The sequence below is a fragment of the Drosophila subpulchrella genome, chromosome 2R (genome assembly GCF_014743375.2).
Source record: "Drosophila subpulchrella strain 33 F10 #4 breed RU33 chromosome 2R, RU_Dsub_v1.1 Primary Assembly, whole genome shotgun sequence".
In the NCBI taxonomy this organism is placed as follows: Eukaryota; Metazoa; Arthropoda; class Insecta; order Diptera; family Drosophilidae; genus Drosophila; species Drosophila subpulchrella.
In genome coordinates this window covers 608,556-627,839 of record NC_050611.1, presented here as the reverse complement: position 1 = coordinate 627,839, position 19,284 = coordinate 608,556, and the positions used below count along the sequence as shown (strand labels likewise).

General features: G+C 42.8%; 2 protein-coding genes across 4 annotated transcripts; both read right to left on the bottom strand.

Annotated features, from left to right (window-relative positions):
* Positions 1 to 161: 161 nt before the first annotated feature.
* On the bottom strand, positions 162 to 18,490 carry LOC119549151. Of its 3 annotated transcripts, none has more exons than XM_037856931.1 (11): positions 18,264 to 18,490; positions 8,626 to 8,961; positions 6,225 to 6,480; positions 5,524 to 6,122; positions 5,141 to 5,408; positions 4,833 to 5,076; positions 4,610 to 4,776; positions 3,779 to 4,045; positions 3,274 to 3,438; positions 2,074 to 3,176; positions 162 to 1,967 (listed from the first exon to the last, which is right to left on the bottom strand). In XM_037856931.1, the coding sequence occupies exons 1-11, from the start codon at positions 18,453 to 18,455 to the stop codon at positions 1,164 to 1,166; spliced, it is 4,401 nt and encodes a 1,466-aa protein (XP_037712859.1). In that variant the 5' UTR covers positions 18,456 to 18,490; the 3' UTR covers positions 162 to 1,163. The 3 variants fall into 3 exon arrangements, with proteins under 3 accessions (XP_037712859.1, XP_037712860.1, XP_037712862.1); XM_037856932.1 differs by having other exon boundaries at positions 3,274 to 3,429; XM_037856934.1 differs by lacking the exon at positions 3,779 to 4,045 and having other exon boundaries at positions 3,274 to 3,429.
* On the bottom strand, positions 12,605 to 13,566 carry LOC119549152. The gene has a single exon (XM_037856935.1). It carries the CDS (start codon positions 13,291 to 13,293, stop codon positions 12,655 to 12,657), a length of 639 nt encoding a protein of 212 aa, XP_037712863.1. The 5' UTR covers positions 13,294 to 13,566; the 3' UTR covers positions 12,605 to 12,654.
* Positions 18,491 to 19,284: the final 794 nt, after the last annotated feature.

Here is a 19,284-nt window from a genome sequence, read left to right as displayed (position 1 = left end):
GAAATTAAATCGTTAATCGATAGGCCATCCGCCAAATTTGAAATATAAAGTTGTCTTTAAATAAAGTTATTACATATCTATACATACTTTATTTAAAGTAATTTTTGTCCAATAATATGTTATATCCTTGACAGTTTAAATTTGGTAAAAAAAACACTTTATTTAATGTTTGGAGAATTGGTAATTTATTAGATAAAGTTGAATTATTTATTTATATAATGATATAACTAATTGGGTTCAAGTTTGTTTGTAGTTTTTGTTTGTTTTCTTCTTCCTTCCTACGCTTTAAATTAATTAATTACATTTAAAATCACAGCAGTCTTTCATTAAAAAATAGATTTATCAATGTTGTGTTTAATCCGTAGAATATAACTCTAACCATTGATCGTGTGTGTATAATAACTGAACCAACTTTCACTACATTCATAAAAAATGTTTAAAATTTAACGGAATAAAGAGCTTACCACTAATCGGAGCTACGAATTGCCAATGCAAACTAACTACTGATTTAGTAATCACCTATATTTAACATTTAGGTTATCTATATCTCGTGCGAGTATAGATGAACGTACGTATCGTCATTGAACTGAGTTGACAAAATAAACACTTTTATCTCGTTTACGAATTGCACAAAAGTCGAAAGTAGTCGATATTATCGACTCGATATATAGATATATTTAAGTTCTAAATATTGATATTTTACGGCTAGAACGAACGTTAGTTTCCTTTGTATGAAATTTCTGCTACTGGAATGTATTTTAGTTGCTCCAAAACCTTGCGCCACCCAATTTGTATTACAAATTCTCTAGACTATGTTGGCATGTGCGTAATTCGTTAATGTGTATAATATGTTTGCGAATATTTTAAATATTTCTACACGTATATACACGTTCCGCGTTGAATTAAACTACCTAAAAATCGGTGTGGTCGACGAACAATTGAAGAAAGTGTCTATAATTGATATTAAAAATTTTGATTACGCTACTGAACTCGAAAAACGGGAAAGGGATATTCTTGGCTAGGAAATTGGAAACTAATTCCTGTCCAATTGCTAATGTTTTAGGATGTCTATATCGTACATATCGGCTTTAATCACAGCTACGCAGAGTTTAGGCAAGGCGAGTAGTCATTATGGGTAGCTAGCAGTGGCGGGTCTCCTAAATTTAGCCTGCTACCTGCTGCATGGTGATGGTGCTGATCAACTGCTGGCAGATCTTTCCGTACTCGAACTGGTCCCCTGAAATGCGGCGCAGCTTTATCCCCTTCCCAGCTCCATGGGGATCCCGGCTGCGACCCTCGCACACCTGCAGCTCGATCTGCAGGCCGCCTGAGTACTCCAAACTGAGATTGGTGGTTGGCTCTCCATAGGCAGAGTGTGAGGCCAGAAGGGAAGCCGCCTCGCAGGCCAAGGGATTCGAGCTGGATGCATTAGAAGCACTGCTATGTCGCGATTCGGCGCCGCTGTCCTCCGAGCTAATGCTTCCCTTGTGCAGCACAAAGCCCTTGGGCGGCATAGTAGAGTCGATGGTCTGCTTCACCATCTCCAGGATGCGGGTGGAGTCCAGATTGGAGCACTCGTGTGGCAGCGGCACCTCATAGCACATCTCATCCGACATGCGCCGCGAGTCGCACATGGAATCGGGTGTCAGATGGCCGCACTCGGTGTGATCACCCATCTCCGAATGGGAGTCCGACTTGAATCCAGAGCTGGCGGATGGCTCCTGGCAGGGCGACAAGTTATTCGAGTCATTGCTTAGTGAGTCGTCTGAGAAGCCAAGCGATTTGTCACTGCCCCGCCGGCATTGAGCTTCAGTCTGAACCTGGGATTGGGATTGGGCGGCGTGAGATGAGCTAATGCCCACTGGACAATGACTTCCTCCGCTCGATTCGCAGTCCAGACTGGCTTTACGTCCAATGCCCCTCGTAATTGATGGCATATCGCTGCTGGGCTCGGTAATGATCAGTCCCTAGCAAAAGATAAAAAACAATTAATGAATATCCAATTTGCCACTAATTGCTGAAGCATAACCATAGCAATAAGTTGATAAATTCTGAAGCTAGAACCGTAATTACCTGCAAAGACATAACAGGAGTGTGCTGTTCCAGAGAGTCCTCGCTATCGCGACTATTGTCTGAGGACAGAGCGACCAAAGTTATCTCGCTGCCCTGGACATCGGTGAGGCATATCTGCGGCGTAATCCCTCCGGTACAGCCCGCATACGGAGTGCCCGTGCTGATAGTGTGACACATCTGCCCGTTTCCATTCTCCTCCTGGATGATGCACAAGTTGGGTGACGCTGGTGGTGTGGGCACGACCCTTACGGGTTGTGCTGGCGATAGATTTAGCGGTTTTAGATCATAATACGGTGTCGTGGGCATAAACCAATTGGTGGCTGCATAGTCCGTGGGCTGCTGATCCACCACACCGCCACAAACATCCATTGACAGGTCCAGAGGTTGATTGGCAGCGGCGGCTGCAGCGGCTCCTTCGCTTGCGGCCGAAGTGCCCCTGGTGATGGACCCACCGGCGCAACCAGTAGTCAATCCAGAGATGCCCTTGGTGATCTGGTGCAGCGGTGAGGAGCCACCGCCGGGGCAGGGCACGTAAGTATTGGGTGAGCAACTGCCACTGAAGCTGGTACTGTAAACCGGCGACTGGCAGCCACTGCTCGAATTCGAGTTGCTGGCTCCCAGGTTGATGCTGCTGAACTGACCCACCAGCTGCTGTTGATGCTGCGGCTGCAGGGCCAGGGTCATGGGTGGATATTGCGTATAGCCACAGATCGGTTGACCAAACATCTGCTTGGCGGAGGTCAGAGAGGCATTTACAGATCCACCCTGCGGCAGGCTGAGTGGGGAAACACTGAAGCTGAGCATATGTTGCTGCTGCTGCTGTTGCTGCAAGTGCAACAGGTGACTCTGATCGAGGTGCCCTCCACTGACCGCCGCCGCACTCGAGGCATGAGCTGCTAGACCCAGAAGCGGAGCCAAATCTATTGGCACCACATGCGTTGAGATTATCTTATTGGCTATTTCGAAGCTGACCCTCTGCTCCTTCACCAGGCGGTCCAGGGCGGGCATCAGGTTCTTGATGGCCTCCGGAGGAACTTCAATGTCATGGCCACGCCGCAGAGCTAGCTGCAAGCCCATTCCAGGTTTGCCATGTATTGGCGAACCTAAGAAAACAGGGTTACAAATTAATTACATTCCTTAAGAGAAATAAGCTTGAGACGAAGCTTGTGGCGTTAATTTGGGTCTGCTCATTTATCTTACCTGGCAAACTGATCGAATTTTCTAAAAGCGGCGGACTGGGTGCAACCAAAAAGTTTCTCTGTGCAATACCTTTCTGCAGGGATTGGCATTCCTGCAGCGGTCCCTGGAACTGGCTCTTGGATCCCTCAGAGGCTCGACGCACTGGACTGTAACGTCCTATTGTCGCTGAACGGCAAGCAGCAGGGGTTAAAACACAGAAAGAGAAAACGGAGGGAGAATGTGAACCAATTGAAATCGCAGCTTAGTTTATAGAGTATTTGCAAAAAGAATTCGAGTACGGTTTGATAAACGAAGGTGGTTTAGGTATCTCAAATAAAATGTATAAGCTAACTAAAATGAAATGAAAGGCAGATTAAAACAGTACATTTAAATTAATCAGGGGTGTGAGAATGATCCATATGATATTGGTTATTATAAAGCAATTTTTTAATGATTTTAGTTTCGTTTCGACACTCTGATCTTAAGCTAACTCCAGGAGGAACCAGCACAAAATCTCAAGACTTACCACCCTCCTGAACGGTGGGTAACTTCGAGTGGACCACCCGATGGATGCGGCGGTTGTTGCCCGCCACCAAGGGCACGGAGCCACAGCCGGCCGCCACCAAGGGCAGCGAGTGGGGCGGCGACACGCCCTTCGACATGCCCAAGGGCAGGGCCATGCCCACAGGATAAGTGCCATTGGGGGGCGATTGGCTAAGAGATTTCAGGGTGGGTGGCAGATAGTCGCGGTTCATGCGAGACTCAACCTCGCGAATTATTTCGGGGGGAATCACTATCGGTTATGCGGATAGGTAGAAGGGGTTTTTAAGCAGCAAGATCAGGAGCGGTAGCGGTTGTAGTTGTTGTTGTTGTTGTGCAGTAGCGGGCGATGCAAAATTATCAATTGCAACAAACCAAAAATGTTTACATAAAAAGAAAGTTCAAAAAGCAAAACATTAAATCAATATAGGAACAAAATTATAAATAAATTGATGTATTAAAATAATATCGATTTACTAATGAAACAATATTACTCATTGTGGTTCAACTTAAGATCAAATAAAAGCTATTTAAGAAGCCATGCAGATAAATTGATTAATACTTTGAGCCAATTTGGTTGTTTAATCATAAGGTAATTTCGATTCAATGATGTGTTTATTCAAAATAATAACATTATTACAATATTCCAAAGTAATATTTTATGGCAGCTTGAATTTTCTAATAAACTAAATGGATTTAATCAAAACAAAATCAAAAGTTTTCCAGAAGATTTAGAATTTGTTTCAAATTTGTTCTGGATATGTTTAAAATGTATAAGGATTCGTTTTAAGTTTCCTTGGTAGCCACTTAAACGCACCTGGCGGCCTTTCGGTGACCGTGAGCAGACCAGTTCGCCGCTGCCGCATATTGGAGGAGGTAGTTGGCGCCTGGGATTGCGACCCGGGTCCCGGTCCGTGAGTCACGGAGAGATCGTCCGTGCAGCCCACCGTGTGACGCTGGGTGAATCCTCGCTTTTGCATATAACTACGAAGGAAATCATTGTCATCATGTACTTAGAACGAAATTAAGAGAAAGTATACCTCTGGAGCTCCTCGTTGCATTCGCCGGTGGCATTCTCCTGGCAGCACTGCATCTGCGCCGCCGCCTGCTCGTTTAGCGGAGACAACTCCTGCACAGCCAAGGGGTCAGTGCCACAATTGGGATTGATAAAGTATCCGGCTGTGTCCATTTGCTGACCCTGAGCTGGACCCACAACAGTGCCCGTGGCGGGATAATAGATGTGCAGATTCGCTCCGCCGTCCGAGGCACGGCGTCCAAATGAACCTATCAAGAGTAATTTTAAAATATTATACTAATGAATAGATTCTAGCATATGGCCAATACTCACTGGCCCCCATAACAACGGGCGGCTTGAGCAGATGCTGGTCCTTGATGGTGAGATTTTGCAGGGGTTGGTTCTGCAGCATGGGCAGATTAACCGGGTAGTAGGGGTCGCTGCTTTGCGGTGGACACTTGAAGTCAATGGGTGGCACATGGGGATTAGCCAGCGCCTGTTCGTGGGCCACATCTCCAGGTCCCACCGTATGGCGTCGCGTGTTCGCCCCGTTGACGCCTCCGCCAGCCTGTGCGCTCAGGTGGTGCGAATTAACAGGAGGCTAGAAAAAAGATAGGTTAATTAATAAAGGTCTTGCAAGAGACTATGTAGGTATCTTTAAAGTCAATTGGTTATTAAGCGAATTTGAATGTTTTGCTTGTTTCGACCATGCCTACCTCATTGGAACGAGCCAGGCATTCGAGCTCAAAGTCACCAAACTTCTCCAGATCTACGGCGACATCCGACCAGCCATAGCCCGAAGCCGAGCTGGAGGCATTGGCACTGCTCAGCGGACTGAGCCGGTCCAGAGATTCCTGCTTGACGAGCTCCGAGCGGTCCACCACGCCCGTTGTGATGCTCGTCTTGCGGGATCGGGAGTAGGCCAGGCTGGCGTGGTGCTGCAGTCTTTGGTTTTCGCGTCGCTTTTGCTGCAGCTTGTCCTGCAGCAGGTTGTAAATGGCGTAGATGTTGTCGAACCTCTGCTCGTGCACCGACTGCGCGATCATGTCGGCGGTCAGCCCGGGCAGCTGCAGCATGTGCGTCATCACCACGGAGTCCAGCTGCGGCGGTGAGTCCGCCACACTGCCCAGCGAGGACGTGGAGGCCGACTTGGACACCGTTCCCGATCCGGGTGCAAAGGACGTGGCCTCGAAACGCTCTTCCTCCAGCATTTCCGACTGCCACTCGCTTAGCCAGCGGTGCTTTATGATCTGTTTGACAGTATATCGCCGGTCAGGCTCCACCACCAACATGTTTCGGATTAGCTGCTCGCACTCTGAGTGATATAAAATCGCAAATTAGTATACTGTAGGTCGACTGTTATCAGTGAAAGAGTGAATATTCCTCGTTCCATAATTAATTTTAATTGTAATCTCACCCTGCGACATGAAGAAGGGAATGCGGAATTTGCCCAACACCACACGGCTTTTCAGCTCCAGTATAGTCTTTCCATCAAATGGTAACGCTCCGCAGACCAAGGCGTACAGCACAACGCCCAAGCTCCAGATATCCGACTTGGGTCCATCGTACTCCAACCCCTGGAAAACCTCTGGGGCGGCATAGGGCGGTGAACCGCACCAGGTCCTAAGAGTGGCGCCTTCCTCGTAGTGATTGCTGAAGCCAAAGTCTGCCAGCTGCAAGAAAAATGATTAATTGTGAGTAAATTCATTTCATATAGCTACAGAATAAGTATAAGAAGTATTGAATAGTAAAGTTATGTTTCAATTAAAGGAATCTGTAACTAGTTCCTGCTGTATTTCATCCATTAAGACAATTAAATTAATTTTAAAAGAAAGAAGGAACCGTTTCCGACCCTGCAAAGTACACACATTTGTATGTATATTTATTCTAAGGATAGCTACAGAATAAGTATAAGAAGTATTGAATAGTAAAGTTATGTTTCAGTTAAAGGAATCTGTAACTAGTTTCAGTTTTATTTCATCCATTAAGACAATTAAATTAATTTTAAAAGAAAGAAGGAACCGTTTCCGACCCTGTAAAGTACACATATATGTATGTATATTCATTCTAAGGATCACTAGCCGAGTCGATCTATCAATACCCATCTGTCTGCCGTTTGCCTGTTTGAACGCTGAGAACTCGAAAACTATAAATTCTAAACAACTTCGATTATGATTCCAGACATTCCCAAGCAGTGCAAGTTTATTTTTGCCGAGTGCTACAACCACTCTAACGCCCACAAACGTCCATAACGCTAACCTGCATCTGGAACCCACATTTTAAAAGATTTTGTTAATATATATACGAGATTTAGTTTCGTTTATTAAAATACATTTACACTCCAAAAATGTATCAAATCGTACCATTCAATAAAATGTTCTGAGCAGAGTTTTCACCTCTAGGTGGACACACTTCGCGAGATCGAAAACAGTCGTTTAGCACATCTCCATCTCTCTCAAATTTCCAACTCGATTACAGCGTTCTTTCTTGTTAGATGGTAATTATACCCGTTACTCGTAGAGTAAAAGGGTATACTAGATTCGTCGGAAAGTATGTAACAGGCAGAAGGAAGCGTTTCCGACCCCATAAAGTATATATATTCTTGATCAGGATCACTAGCCGAGTCGATCTAGCCATGTCCGTCTGTCCGTCTGTCTGTCTGTCCGGATGAACGCTGAGATCTCGGAAACTATAAGAGCTAGGCTATTGAGATTAGGCGTGCAGATTCCTGAGCTTCTTACGCAGCGCAAGTTTGTTTCAGCAAAGTGTCGCGCCCACTCAAACGCCCACAAACCGCCCAAAACTGTGGCTCCTACAGTTTTCATGCTAAAATAAAAATTTTAACTGAAATATATTGTTCTCATGAATACCTATCGATTGACGCAAAAAAAGTTTGCCACGACCACTTGAACGCCCACAAACCTCCCACAAACTTCAAAAAATCGTAAATATGAACGCGGATATCTCGAAAAATATCAAAGATAGGGAAATGGGATTTCAGATTTAGATTCCGTAGGCTTGAGCGCAGCGCAAGTTTGTCACGCGAATATGCCACGCCCACTCTAACGCCCACAAACCGACCAAGCCTGTGGCGCCCACAATTTTCATGCTAGATAAAAAACTTTAATTGAAATGTATTGGTCTCGTCAATACCTATCGATTGCTCCAAAAAAAACTTTGCCACGCCCACTCTAACGCCCACAACGCTTAAACCTGTCTACCGCTGGTAGGTGGCGCATTTCAATCTCGCTTTGCTGCTTGCATATCTCCATTTTCCTTTGGTCCCTTTACCTGAGTAACGGGTATCTGATAGTCGAGGTACTCGACTATAGCGTTCTTCATTGTTTTTTAAAATCCAAACCCCTATTTTTCTTGACCTTGAAAGAGCTATTTCAATCGGCAGTCATTTTCGCTGAACCCGAAATTACTTATCACATTATATATATTTCATATTTTTTTTGGCAATCATAAGTTAATAGAAAGATGTCTAGTCCGCAACTTAAAAGGACAGCATCATATTGTTAAATAATACAACTACATAAGATGAAAATCAATTTGTGTTTGAAAATACAGCTTTGCAGAGAGAAACTTTCGCATAGAAACTGTTTAAAATCTAGATTTTTTTTTGGGATGGGAATTTTTTTGCTGCGATCATTTATTAAAAAGTTTTCTAGAAAATACTCCCGTGCAATCTTGGAAACTGTCGCTTTCTTGCTTGCATACCTCTGTGTTTCTCCCAGAGTAACGAGTATCTGATAGTCAAGGCTTTTCTCTTCTTGTCTTATTTTTTTACCGAGTTTTTATCCCTTGTATCTTACCTTGATGTTCATGTCCTTGTCGAGCAGGACATTCTCGGCCTTGAGATCTCGATGCACCACCCCGCGCAGGTGGCAGTAGTGGACGGCCGAGACGAGTTGGGTGAAGACGCGCGCCGCCTCTGGTTCCTTCATCCTGCCATTGGCCACCAAGTGGTCGAAGATCTCCCCGTTTGGCGCGTATTCGGTCACCAGGTAGATCATCGACTGCGACTCCATCACCTCGTACAATCGGGTGATGTGCGGATGCCGCAGCGACTTCAGGATGGAGATCTCGCGGAACGTCTTGCTCAGGTACTCCTCGTTCAGACATGTCTTGTCTATAATCTTGATGGCAACCTGCAACAGATTTTGAGAGCAAACAGGGAAACGGATTTAGCCAAAAAACCAAAACATGTCATTCTCGGCCCGATTGTTTGTCGTCCCCCTGGTTTGTTTGGGCCCAGGTGAACGAACGTTTTCATCGGAGCGAGAAAAGAGGAGAAAAGAGATTGTAAAATATGGGAGAGACAAAAAGAGATCCGAAATTCAAGCTGTGTGGGTTGCCGAAAAAAATTTGTCTCGCTTGGCTACCAGCACAGTGGCACAAAAGCAATTTTTGCACGTTACCCGAGTCGACCAAATATAATAGCTATAATCCTCCACAATGGCGAGTATGATTTTTCTGTGAAGATGAGCTCCCTGCTTAAGAAAAGAGCTTTTAAAATGTTGCATACTAGTCAAGTTTAAACTGAAAAAAACGCTTTTCCTTCGAAACGCTTCTTCAAAAAATATGTAACAAGTAGAAGTTAGCGTTTCCGACCCCATAAAGTATACATATATTCTTGATCAGGATCACTAGACGAGTCGATCTAGCAATGTCCCTATTTCCGTATGAACGCTGTGATCTCGGAAACTATAAAAGCTGTAATACTGGGATAAGGCACGTCGCTTCTAGAGATTCCTGCGCAGCGCAAGTTTGATTCGTCAGTGTGCCACGTCCCCTCTAACGCCCACAAACCGCCCAAAACAGAGGCGCCCACAGTTCTCATTCTAGAAAAAAAAGTTGTAACTGAAATGCATTTGTCTCGTCAATACCTATCTATTGACCTAAAAATAAGTTTGACACGCCCATTTTAAGCCCACCATCCGCCCATATCGCTTAAATCTGTCCGCCGCCCACATAACCATATATTGAGATCGCGGGTAGATGGCGCATTACAATTTCGCTTTGCAGGCTGTATATCTGCATCTCCCTTTTGTCCCTTTAGCTTGTTTTCATCTAGAGTTCTGAGAAACCGATTTTGGCCATCAAGGATAACAATGCTCTTCAAATTTACAATTAAAAACAAGGAAGAACGCTATAGTCGAGTACCTCGACTATCAGATACCCGTTACTCAGCTAAAGGGACCAAAGGGAAATGGAGATATGCAAGCTGCAAAGCGAGATTTAAATGCGCCACCTACCGGCGGAAGACAGATTTAAGCATTGTGGGCGTTAGGGTAGGCGTGGCAAATTTTTTTTTGGATCAATCGATAGGCATTGACGAGACCAATACATTTCAGATAAAATTTTTAATCTAGCATACAAATTGTGGGCGCCAAAGGCTTGGGCGGTTTGTGAGCGTTAGAGTGGGCGTGGCATATTTGCATAACAAACTTGCGCTGCGCACAAGGCTACGGAATCTAAATCTGAAATCCCAATACTCTATCTTTGATAGTTTCCGAGATATCCGCGTTCATATTTACGATTTTTTGAAGTTTGTGGGCGGTTTGTGGGCGTTAGAGTGGGCGTGGCAAACTTTTTTTTGGGTCAATCGATAGGTATTGATGAGAACAATTCATTTCAGTTTAAATTTTTACTCTAGCATCAAAACTGTAGAAGCCACAGTTTTGGGCGGTTTGTGGGCGTTAGAGTGGGCGTGGCACTCTACTGAAACAAACTTGCGCTGCGTAAGAAGCTCAGGAATCTGCTCGCCAAATCTTAATAGCCTAGCTCTCATAGTTTCCAAGATCTCAGCGTTCATCCGGACAGACAGACGGACAGACGGACATGGCTAGATCGACTCGGCTAGTGATCCTGACCAAGAATATATATACTTTATGGGGTCGGAAACGCTTCCTTCTGCCTGTTACATACTTTCCGACGAATCTAGTATACCCTTTTACTCTACGAGTAACGGGTATAAAAATCGGTAGTGGATGGTTTTACATTTTTGTAAAGTCTAATTAAATGTTTAATTCCTTCATTGATCGCTGGAAGTGATATAATTGACAATTTTAATTATGGTATGAAATCAATCGAATTACATTTGGCCTAAAATTTTAAGAGATTCGTTGTATTTGTATCCAAAAGATCGTAGGATTACTGACTCCTACCATATTATTGTATTTTCTCGAATAAAGAATTTGCCGTGCTCCAAGTTTTTGATCAGTATGGACCACTGTAGGCGTTGCTGTTGCTAGGGCTCTATGTGGGTGGTTTGTTGGCGCACAGTCTGCAGCAGCAACATCGACAGCAGCAACATGAACAGCAGCAGCAGCAGCAGCAACACCAGCAGCAGCAACACACGATGACAGCGCCATACATGGTGCGCGTGTTCGGATCTCGGGATCTCTGCGGATATGTGAATATGCGATGCGGACAGATGATGGCTTCGGGGCGGAAGGGGGCCGTCTGGCGGGGGAGGGGGGAGGGGCGCCGGGGGGCGATGGCGGTCAAGGGAGACAAGACAAAAACATTCTTTGCTCACGACTTTCGTTCGCAGCCGCCGACAACGTTGCCGCCGCTGTTTATTTGCTTTTGTGTATTCGCAAAACATTTAAAAAATTTAACACAATGTTAAATAATTAGCAACGCAAGTGAGCGCACACTCACTCAGTCGCCCCGTCCCTATCTATCTTCCCTGCGCTGTTGCTGTCTCGCTCGATGACAATGGGCAAAAGCATCATAATCGCCACCGCTTTCTTGAAACATTTTTGTTATTGTTTGCTCAAAGTTTAAGCCAGTTGGTTCTGCTTCCTGAGTATATTTTTTTAAATGCATACAAATTTAAGGCATTTTCGTTTGAAAATCAGTGCTGACAGTTCCCCGAATCTTCTTCAATCAAACGCCATGCAATAAATCAAATTGAATCACAATTTATATTAATTCAGCCGTGAGACTTTGAACTTGAGACAAGTGGGCAATGCAAACTATTTGTTTATAATAAAGACAAAAGTGTTTTCGCTGCCAGGCAATGCGGCGTATGCGTAATGTCTACCGAGCGAAAGAGATAGTGACCGGCGAGAATGGGAAAATGAGATGAGTTTGACACTTTTACATAATTGCATGAAACAAAAGCTGATTCTGCACTGATTTTACGCCCTGGAAATCGCCAACGCCACGTGAGCTGGCTGAACTTCAGCTTACAACGGAATAAAAGGGAAAACGGAGGGGGCCGAAGCACAGAAATGCCATTGCCACGTGCCGTTTGACCTTTCCTTTTGGTCGCCGGCGAATGCGATGAACCTCAAGCCCTGCTCGCAAATGAGACATTTCAAAATAATCGCAACCAGAAATACCAACAACTATAACAGTCAAAGCAAAAATACCAATGTCGCCTCCTTTTAGGAATCCTTCAGCCGAAGGCAAAAGAATCGTATCAAAGGTCCTATTGATTTAAAAGGCAAGCTCAAGGCAAGGTCTAGAATGTTGTTGATTACGAGTGTCGGCCATTAAGTAAGAGCCCTGAAACAATGTCAGGAATTTTAAAATATTTGTCAGCAAATCGTAATTCATGGCAATCTTAATGTACTTTTCACTTAAAGAGTCATTTCTTCAGTACTAAGACTATTTCACAGTCTAACCTAAAGCAACCCTAAAGATTATTTATTATAAATAGTTTTTTTCCTTATATGTTGTTTAAATGACATTATACGAATGAATATAAGTATGCAAAATTTTTATTTCTTATGATATTGTGTATTTAAAACCTAATTTACGTTTATACAATTTACCTGATTTAATCAAAAGATATTTATGAAAGTGATAGAAAATGTTTAAGCTCTAACCTAAATACCGCTTTTCCATAAGATCTTATTCTCCCGATCCAATTTCTCGTACTGCTCTTTCAACTCTTCAAGTTCCTTAGAGTTTTGATCGGCTAATCGATTCAATTGGGCATTTACGCCAATGATTTTTTCCCTCAGAGCATTAACTGTATACTGGCTAAGACGTTCTGGCCGAAAGACGTCCTCCTTTATGGTGCCCACAAAGTGCCACATGTCCTGGAGTTCGTCACGCTTTGCATTGCGATATTGGAGTAACTTTTCATTGAGCACGAGTTTCTCCTGTTCGGCTTCGTTGATCAGTCTTATAAGGTCTGCAGTGGAAGAGCTGGTGGGACGAGGATTTCGGCTAGTTTCCGGGTTATCCGAAGCAACTCCTTCATCCCCTGGCTGTGGATCTGTATCAATTTCCTCATCATTGTGAATAATAAAATTATTAGGGTTTAGCTTGACTTGATTACACTCGAGATATTTTTGCTGGGCCTTTAAACGAGTCAGTTCGCAGAGTATGGCGGTGGGTGTTTTCTTAGGCGTCCTGATTTTGGGTTGAATTTTGACTTGATTCCTCTTGCGAATGGGTTTCTCCGGTGCCTGGGCTTTTGGAACCGGTGGCGTCTGTTCTTCGGCCTTTGGGTTTTCCATGGGGGCTTCTGTAACATGTGATTGTTGCACAACGTCCAACTAAAGAGTCCTTGCAACTTTTGCAGTCTTCGTGTTGTTGTTATTTACACGCGGTAATCAAACGTGTTGCCAGCGCACCCGCCCACCTCCCCTTTCCGCGTGTTTAATCGATATGCGACCTCCTTCGCTTTCACCTTTCCCCCTCCCCCTTCGTGGCTGCTGCACCACCTTTTGTCTTCTCCTGGGGTCAGTAAACTTTATTTGGCCTGGCTGGATTTTAAAATTTTCCAACCGGTGGCGGCAACTTTCAGTGGAAGTGGAAAATCGATTACTACAATTACACTTTTCATGTCATGGCCTACTTAATTGCCCATGGAAATGGGGCACTTGGAGTTGGGGACGGAGACCACATTTGTGGCTAAATAATTGTAATCAGCACTTCTGCCACCAGGGAAAGTCCACAACTAACAACAACCTCAAGAGGCGGTCAAAAGTTTGGCGCGCTAATCAGGTTTCAATAGAAACCGCAAAATTTTTTAAGGAAATACGGTGGTACCTCGATAACTAAAACTTGAAGATAAACAAAAAGAACTCGACCTTAAGAAAATCTAAATGAAATACAACTTAATTCAAAAATGGTAAGGATGATGGTGAAAATAAATGTTTTGTAAACATAGTCCCCAAAAAATATTTAAAAAAGGGTTATCCTAAGAGGTAGAATAAAGGGTTTCCGAACTTATAGAGAAGGTATCCCCACAGAAGTTAGTTCTGGCATTAGGGAAATATTATTTTTAAACTGGTTAAAATTTGCAATAGATTGACCATGAGACAAAAAGGTATAATTATTTTGAAATTGGTTAACAACAAAGTAACAGTTTTTCCTACTATTCCCGCATGCTGGATCTCTAGATAAGGTCGCGAAAATGATAAAAGTTCTTTGTATGGAAGCTTGACTGTTTATGCGGAGGAAACACTCGAGGGTTTGTTGATTTATTATTTGTTTTGCTATCGCCTGCAAAGTCAAATCAAAAACTAAACAGTCGAAAGCCCTGCGAGTGTGAGGAGTTTAGCATTTAGGGAGCATTTACATGGCGCGTGCTGTTTGTCCTCCGTCTCCCTCGCACCCCCACCCAACCACCCGTCCACTTCCTCCCACCACCCACTCTATTGAGGGTGTGGGTGTGGGCGTGCGAGTTGGAGCGAGATGGCAGGCGCACGTGACTGAGTTGCGAATTTACTTTTCTTGCGATGATAAAGAATCGCAGAAGAACCAAGCCACCTGATAACATTTTCGGTTATCATCGGGGTGCCAATGTGTGTACATTGTCTGGGCTCCCTTGCTGCTGCGGAAAGAGGAAGAAAGCCAACATACTTTTACTACTATCACAGGCGGACAAATAAGAACGGGGAAATAGTTATCAAAGAATACGACGACCTTAGATTTAGTGCGCATGATTTTGTGGGTTTTGTAAACACACGAAATTTTTATAAAAACCGCAGACAACAAAATGCGAGCAGCAAAAAGCCGCGAAATTGTTAATGAAAAGGTAAATAAAAATTGTTAAACGATTGCATCTACCATCTCGCTCGCCCACTATCTCCGTCCCGCTTCCGCCCGTTTGTTTCGGTCCGACGCGTGTTGGATGTTCAAACATGTTTTCGGTCTGTTGGCCAAGAGGCAACGCTCAGACGGCAGCTCAAATATTTGCCCATAGCGAAAGATCAATCAACAAATGTGAGCGGGACGAAAGAGAGGCTTAGAAAGAGATAGGGAGAGCATAGGGCTGCACCGAGAGAAATTCTGAAAATGAGTTGCTCTGAAGCAGGAAATAGTTCAATTGTCAACAAAATCAATAAAATAATGGATCAAGCAAAAACATCTCCCTAGGACTAAACATTTTGTGACGATCGCACTTTTAACATACAACAGGTATGATGTTAAATGACGAAATATCACTGTGGAAGGCAGTAAACGTTGTGACGAAGCACACAAGGAGAGTGTGCGAAGGCGACTGGTCCGATCATAACAATACGCCAATCCAAAGGTATCGCAAAAATTAAAAGGTATCTTTGAAAATGTCAATTGGTAAGGGAGAAAAAGCGGTGAGTAGCCTATCTGTATTCCTACTAAAAACTATATAGCTTCAACAAGACAAATACATCTTATCAAGATTTGATTTATCAAACTGTTTGTCATAAAAATTAGCGTTTGGAAGATATTGCACTATAAAAACTGCAACCAATACCATTTGATGCAACTATGCAAAACCAAATTGCTAAGAAAAATTGTTATGCGATTTTTCCAAGCAAGCGAAAGACCCGTAATGGTCTCCTGGCTTTGGGTTTTTGCATTAAGTTGCTCGAGATTTACTATGACTTCAGGTCATGGTATTGAGGTATTCTAATTTGTAAGCCAACACTGTGAAATTTATTAACTTTTAAAAACATCTGAGATCAATCAAAAACACTTTATAACGAAATATAAAACAAATAACGATCGCATCTTCCACATTTTAAAGTTCTAATATTTACTATTGTTGATAGTGTTTTTAATTAGAAATACACAAGAACAAATTAAAAACCACTTAAAAAATTTTGTTTTTTCTATCGGGAGTCTGTTTTTTTCGTTCTCCCCTATTGATTTTTGTATTATATTTTTAAATGTTATAAAGTTTTTCCAAACAGATTTGCCTTGATTTTCTCTGCCTGGAATATACGAGAGATATAAAGTGGCTGCGCTGCATGGCTGCTGCTTAATTGCATCAATTGGAGCATTAAAACAGTTGCCAAGGCAACAGCGAAAAATTTAATTAAACTAAAACTTGCCAATTGAGTGCAAACACATTCCACATAAAAAGCAAACTGAAATTCAATTTAAAACAACACGTGAAAGCGATCAAAAGAGCGTAGGACTCCAGCAAAGAAATAAATCAATAAATGTTATTTATATAAAACATTTAGTTTAAACTAGGCTATGGTTCGTTTTTAGATACTTTGCTCACACTTTTTCTTATCGTTGCTTCTGCTGTTCCCCAGGTTTATACAAATAATCATAATTCTCATATGAGAATGGTGCTTATTATGTACCTAAATTTTTTCCATTGATAATAGTAAATTATTGGCAAATGCGCTTAAGGGAGATAAGCCACGGGCTATTCGGCTGTATACATAAGTACCTACCTATAGGTACATATATGTACAAGGGTCCAAACATACTGATGTTTTACTAACATACAGTATGCCCATGCAATATACAGTCAGTACATTTGCATGTGTACAATGTACATTTAATGGATGGGCAATGCAAAAATAAGATAAGTAAGCACCGTTGGACCTTGAAGTTGTCGAACAGCTGTGTTGTTATCAAGGAAACTTAATTTCGTTACAGTCAACAAACGATTCTCCCGAACGAGGGAAGCTGATTGGATTTGCTTATCTGCATTTAAGTGCTACTGACCGACTGTTTCAATCTATTAAAAATTTAGATATTGTGAGTATTTATGCCCTTAAACCTTTGATAAGGACGTTTAAGACTAACTAAAATCTAACGAGACCAATCATACATATATCCCGGTGTTTGAAAAACTGTAATTTCCATAATATTATATTACTCCCCTTGTCATTTTATATGTATTTTTAATCATGCCATACCATATAACGAACTCTATTTTCACTCTAAATTTATTTTCAATCATGTCATATCCGGCGATAATTATTAAGACCGATTTCGACAGAGGCACGTGCTCATCACAGATTCCTCAACGCTGTCAATTATGCAAAAGTTGATTGCGATTGTTTGCTCTAAAAATTGGCAATCTTTCCTCGTTTCAATCTTTCCCTATTTGTTCCTCCCTCGCTGTGCTACGTTTAATGATTAAAGTTCTGTTTTTATTGCTTTTATTGTAGCCGCCATGTGTGAGTGTTTCTCTTGACAATCCCAATTATCAAGTGTCACAGCTGTTGCTGTTAGCACTTCATCGGACGTTCCCACCCACAAACACAGATAAAAATGATATAAGGATGCAGATGAGTCAATCTGTTACATGCTCAAAGTAACTTCTGTACTATACTGGCGAAGAGAAATGGCGCCTTGCTGAAATTTACCCAGCTCATCAACTTGAGTTGACTTTATAGCAGGAAGTTCTAAAGGGGAAAAAACAAAAACACATTTGTAAATGCAAATGTCATCGAAAAACAAAAGGCAACTTTGAATTACTTCCTCAAAAGGTTCACACACACACACAGGGGAGTAAGGTAATCAACGAGGGAGATGGCAAAAACTCACACTTTTAAAGGCGCTTTACAAATGCGATTCAATTAGCATCTGTCGATTTCCACCTCCGTATTCCCATTCCCCTTCTCACAACATTGTCAATTGAAGGCAAATAAAAAGCCAAATAACCGAATCCGAATCAGAAAGACCGAAATCGAAACGAAACTCCTGATTGTCAATAAGTTGTGTAAATAATTATTGTACATATTTACGCGGCAATAAACAAAATCATCAAAGAACAACAACTAAAATCAATTTGATCAACTCAAATGCGCAAAAAGTCGTGGAAGAACACGAACTGTTTGGTTGAAATCTTAAATCTTATGATATTGAGGTACAATAAAACTATATGGGGGTTACTTTTAAAATTGGAAATTCTTAAATGATAAGTTCAGTTCAGTAAAAAAAAACCATTTTTTGTTCTTAGTTTACTGGGATTACTTTACTACAGAACAAAATATACTTAAGTCCCTTAGCTGGGATCTCAAGACAACGGGTTTAAAAAAACTTTTTTAACCTTAAAGTTCATAAGATCTATGATCTAAGGCAATTATTGATAGATTTGTTGTACTTGTGTACTGGATACAATCAATCTTTTATCCGCCTGCTGTCAATTGCCAAGACAAACACTCGATTAGTCAGATATGACTAACTAGTTATCGGGTCGTTAATTGGGGGAATCGGGACTCGTTGAGGAGGAATTCTGTTGGGAACTCACCTTTGTCTTGGTCACGATGTTGGTGGCCAGCTTGACCACGGCAAAGTTGCCCTTGCCGATGGTCTTCTCCAGCTCATAGTAGCCGACTCGCAGGAGCTTGTCCACGGATATCTTGCTGGTCGATGGCACCTTGTAGTTCTGTGGCGTTGAGGTCGGAGGAGCTGCTGATCCAGCCGCTGGTGTGGTGGCCATCGCAGAGGCGTCGGTTCTTTAGCCGGAGAAGAAGGGGATCTGGCACGGGGCTTTCTACAGAGGGGTTCTCAGATGCGTGTTGCCGTCTGCGCACAGGAAATTCACTTAAAATGCATTTTCTTTTGTCGCGGATTTCGAACGCGCGTTCATTTGCTGGCGGCGGGACTAACAAACCGGAGAATTGAGAATTGGTGACGACGGGATGCGGGCGAGCGAAGATTGAAGACTGAAGAACGGAGACGGGAGACGGGAGAGGCGCCGCCAGCAACAGTGAGCTGTGTGTGTAGCTTGTGGATTCTAAAATATTCACTTAATTTGATTAAGAGGTCAATGGCAGCTTCTCGTTCGGACGTGGACGTTCCAGCGGATTCTCGGCGGGCAGTGGGCCATGCCCACCTGGCAACTCCAATTCTCACTTTATTCACCTTTTGTATGTATTCAAACAGCACTTCCTCGAACTTTTTATTTCTTCTCGATTTTTTACGACGCCTTCAAGTCTCAATTTAATGGTTCTTTGTTCGAACGCAAATTACTTTTCACATTTCGATTTTGCACTTTTGTCACCGCCTTGGGGGGAAAAGAAAATGGTTAAATAAGTATTTCACTTTTTCTAGTGTTTGACCTTGGTTTTTCACTTCTTTTTTTCTTTATCGCGGGTGGGCGTGGCGCATGTGCGCGTGTGGTTTAATGAGCAAAACAAACATCAAAGATAGCAAAAAAATAATAACACAGGCCAGTGTTATCTATTCAGGCAGAAATCTCAAAGAAAACAAAAGGCACATGAAATATTTTTCCAGCCATAACCGCGGCTGCTACTTTTTGCACTTTG

Coding starts and splice junctions, on each gene's coding strand:
- LOC119549152 (XM_037856935.1), bottom strand. CDS start 13,293: ATGGAAAACCCAAAGGCCGAAGAACAGACGCCACCGGTTCCAAAAGCC.
- LOC119549151 (XM_037856931.1), bottom strand. CDS start 18,455: ATGGCCACCACACCAGCGGCTGGATCAGCAGCTCCTCCGACCTCAACG. Junction 5,077..5,140: donor GCCCGTTGTTATGGGGGCCA/GTGAGTATTGGC, acceptor TACTCTTGATAG/GTTCATTTGGACGCCGTGCC. Junction 4,046..4,609: donor GGTCACCGAAAGGCCGCCAG/GTGCGTTTAAGT, acceptor CATAACCGATAG/TGATTCCCCCCGAAATAATT.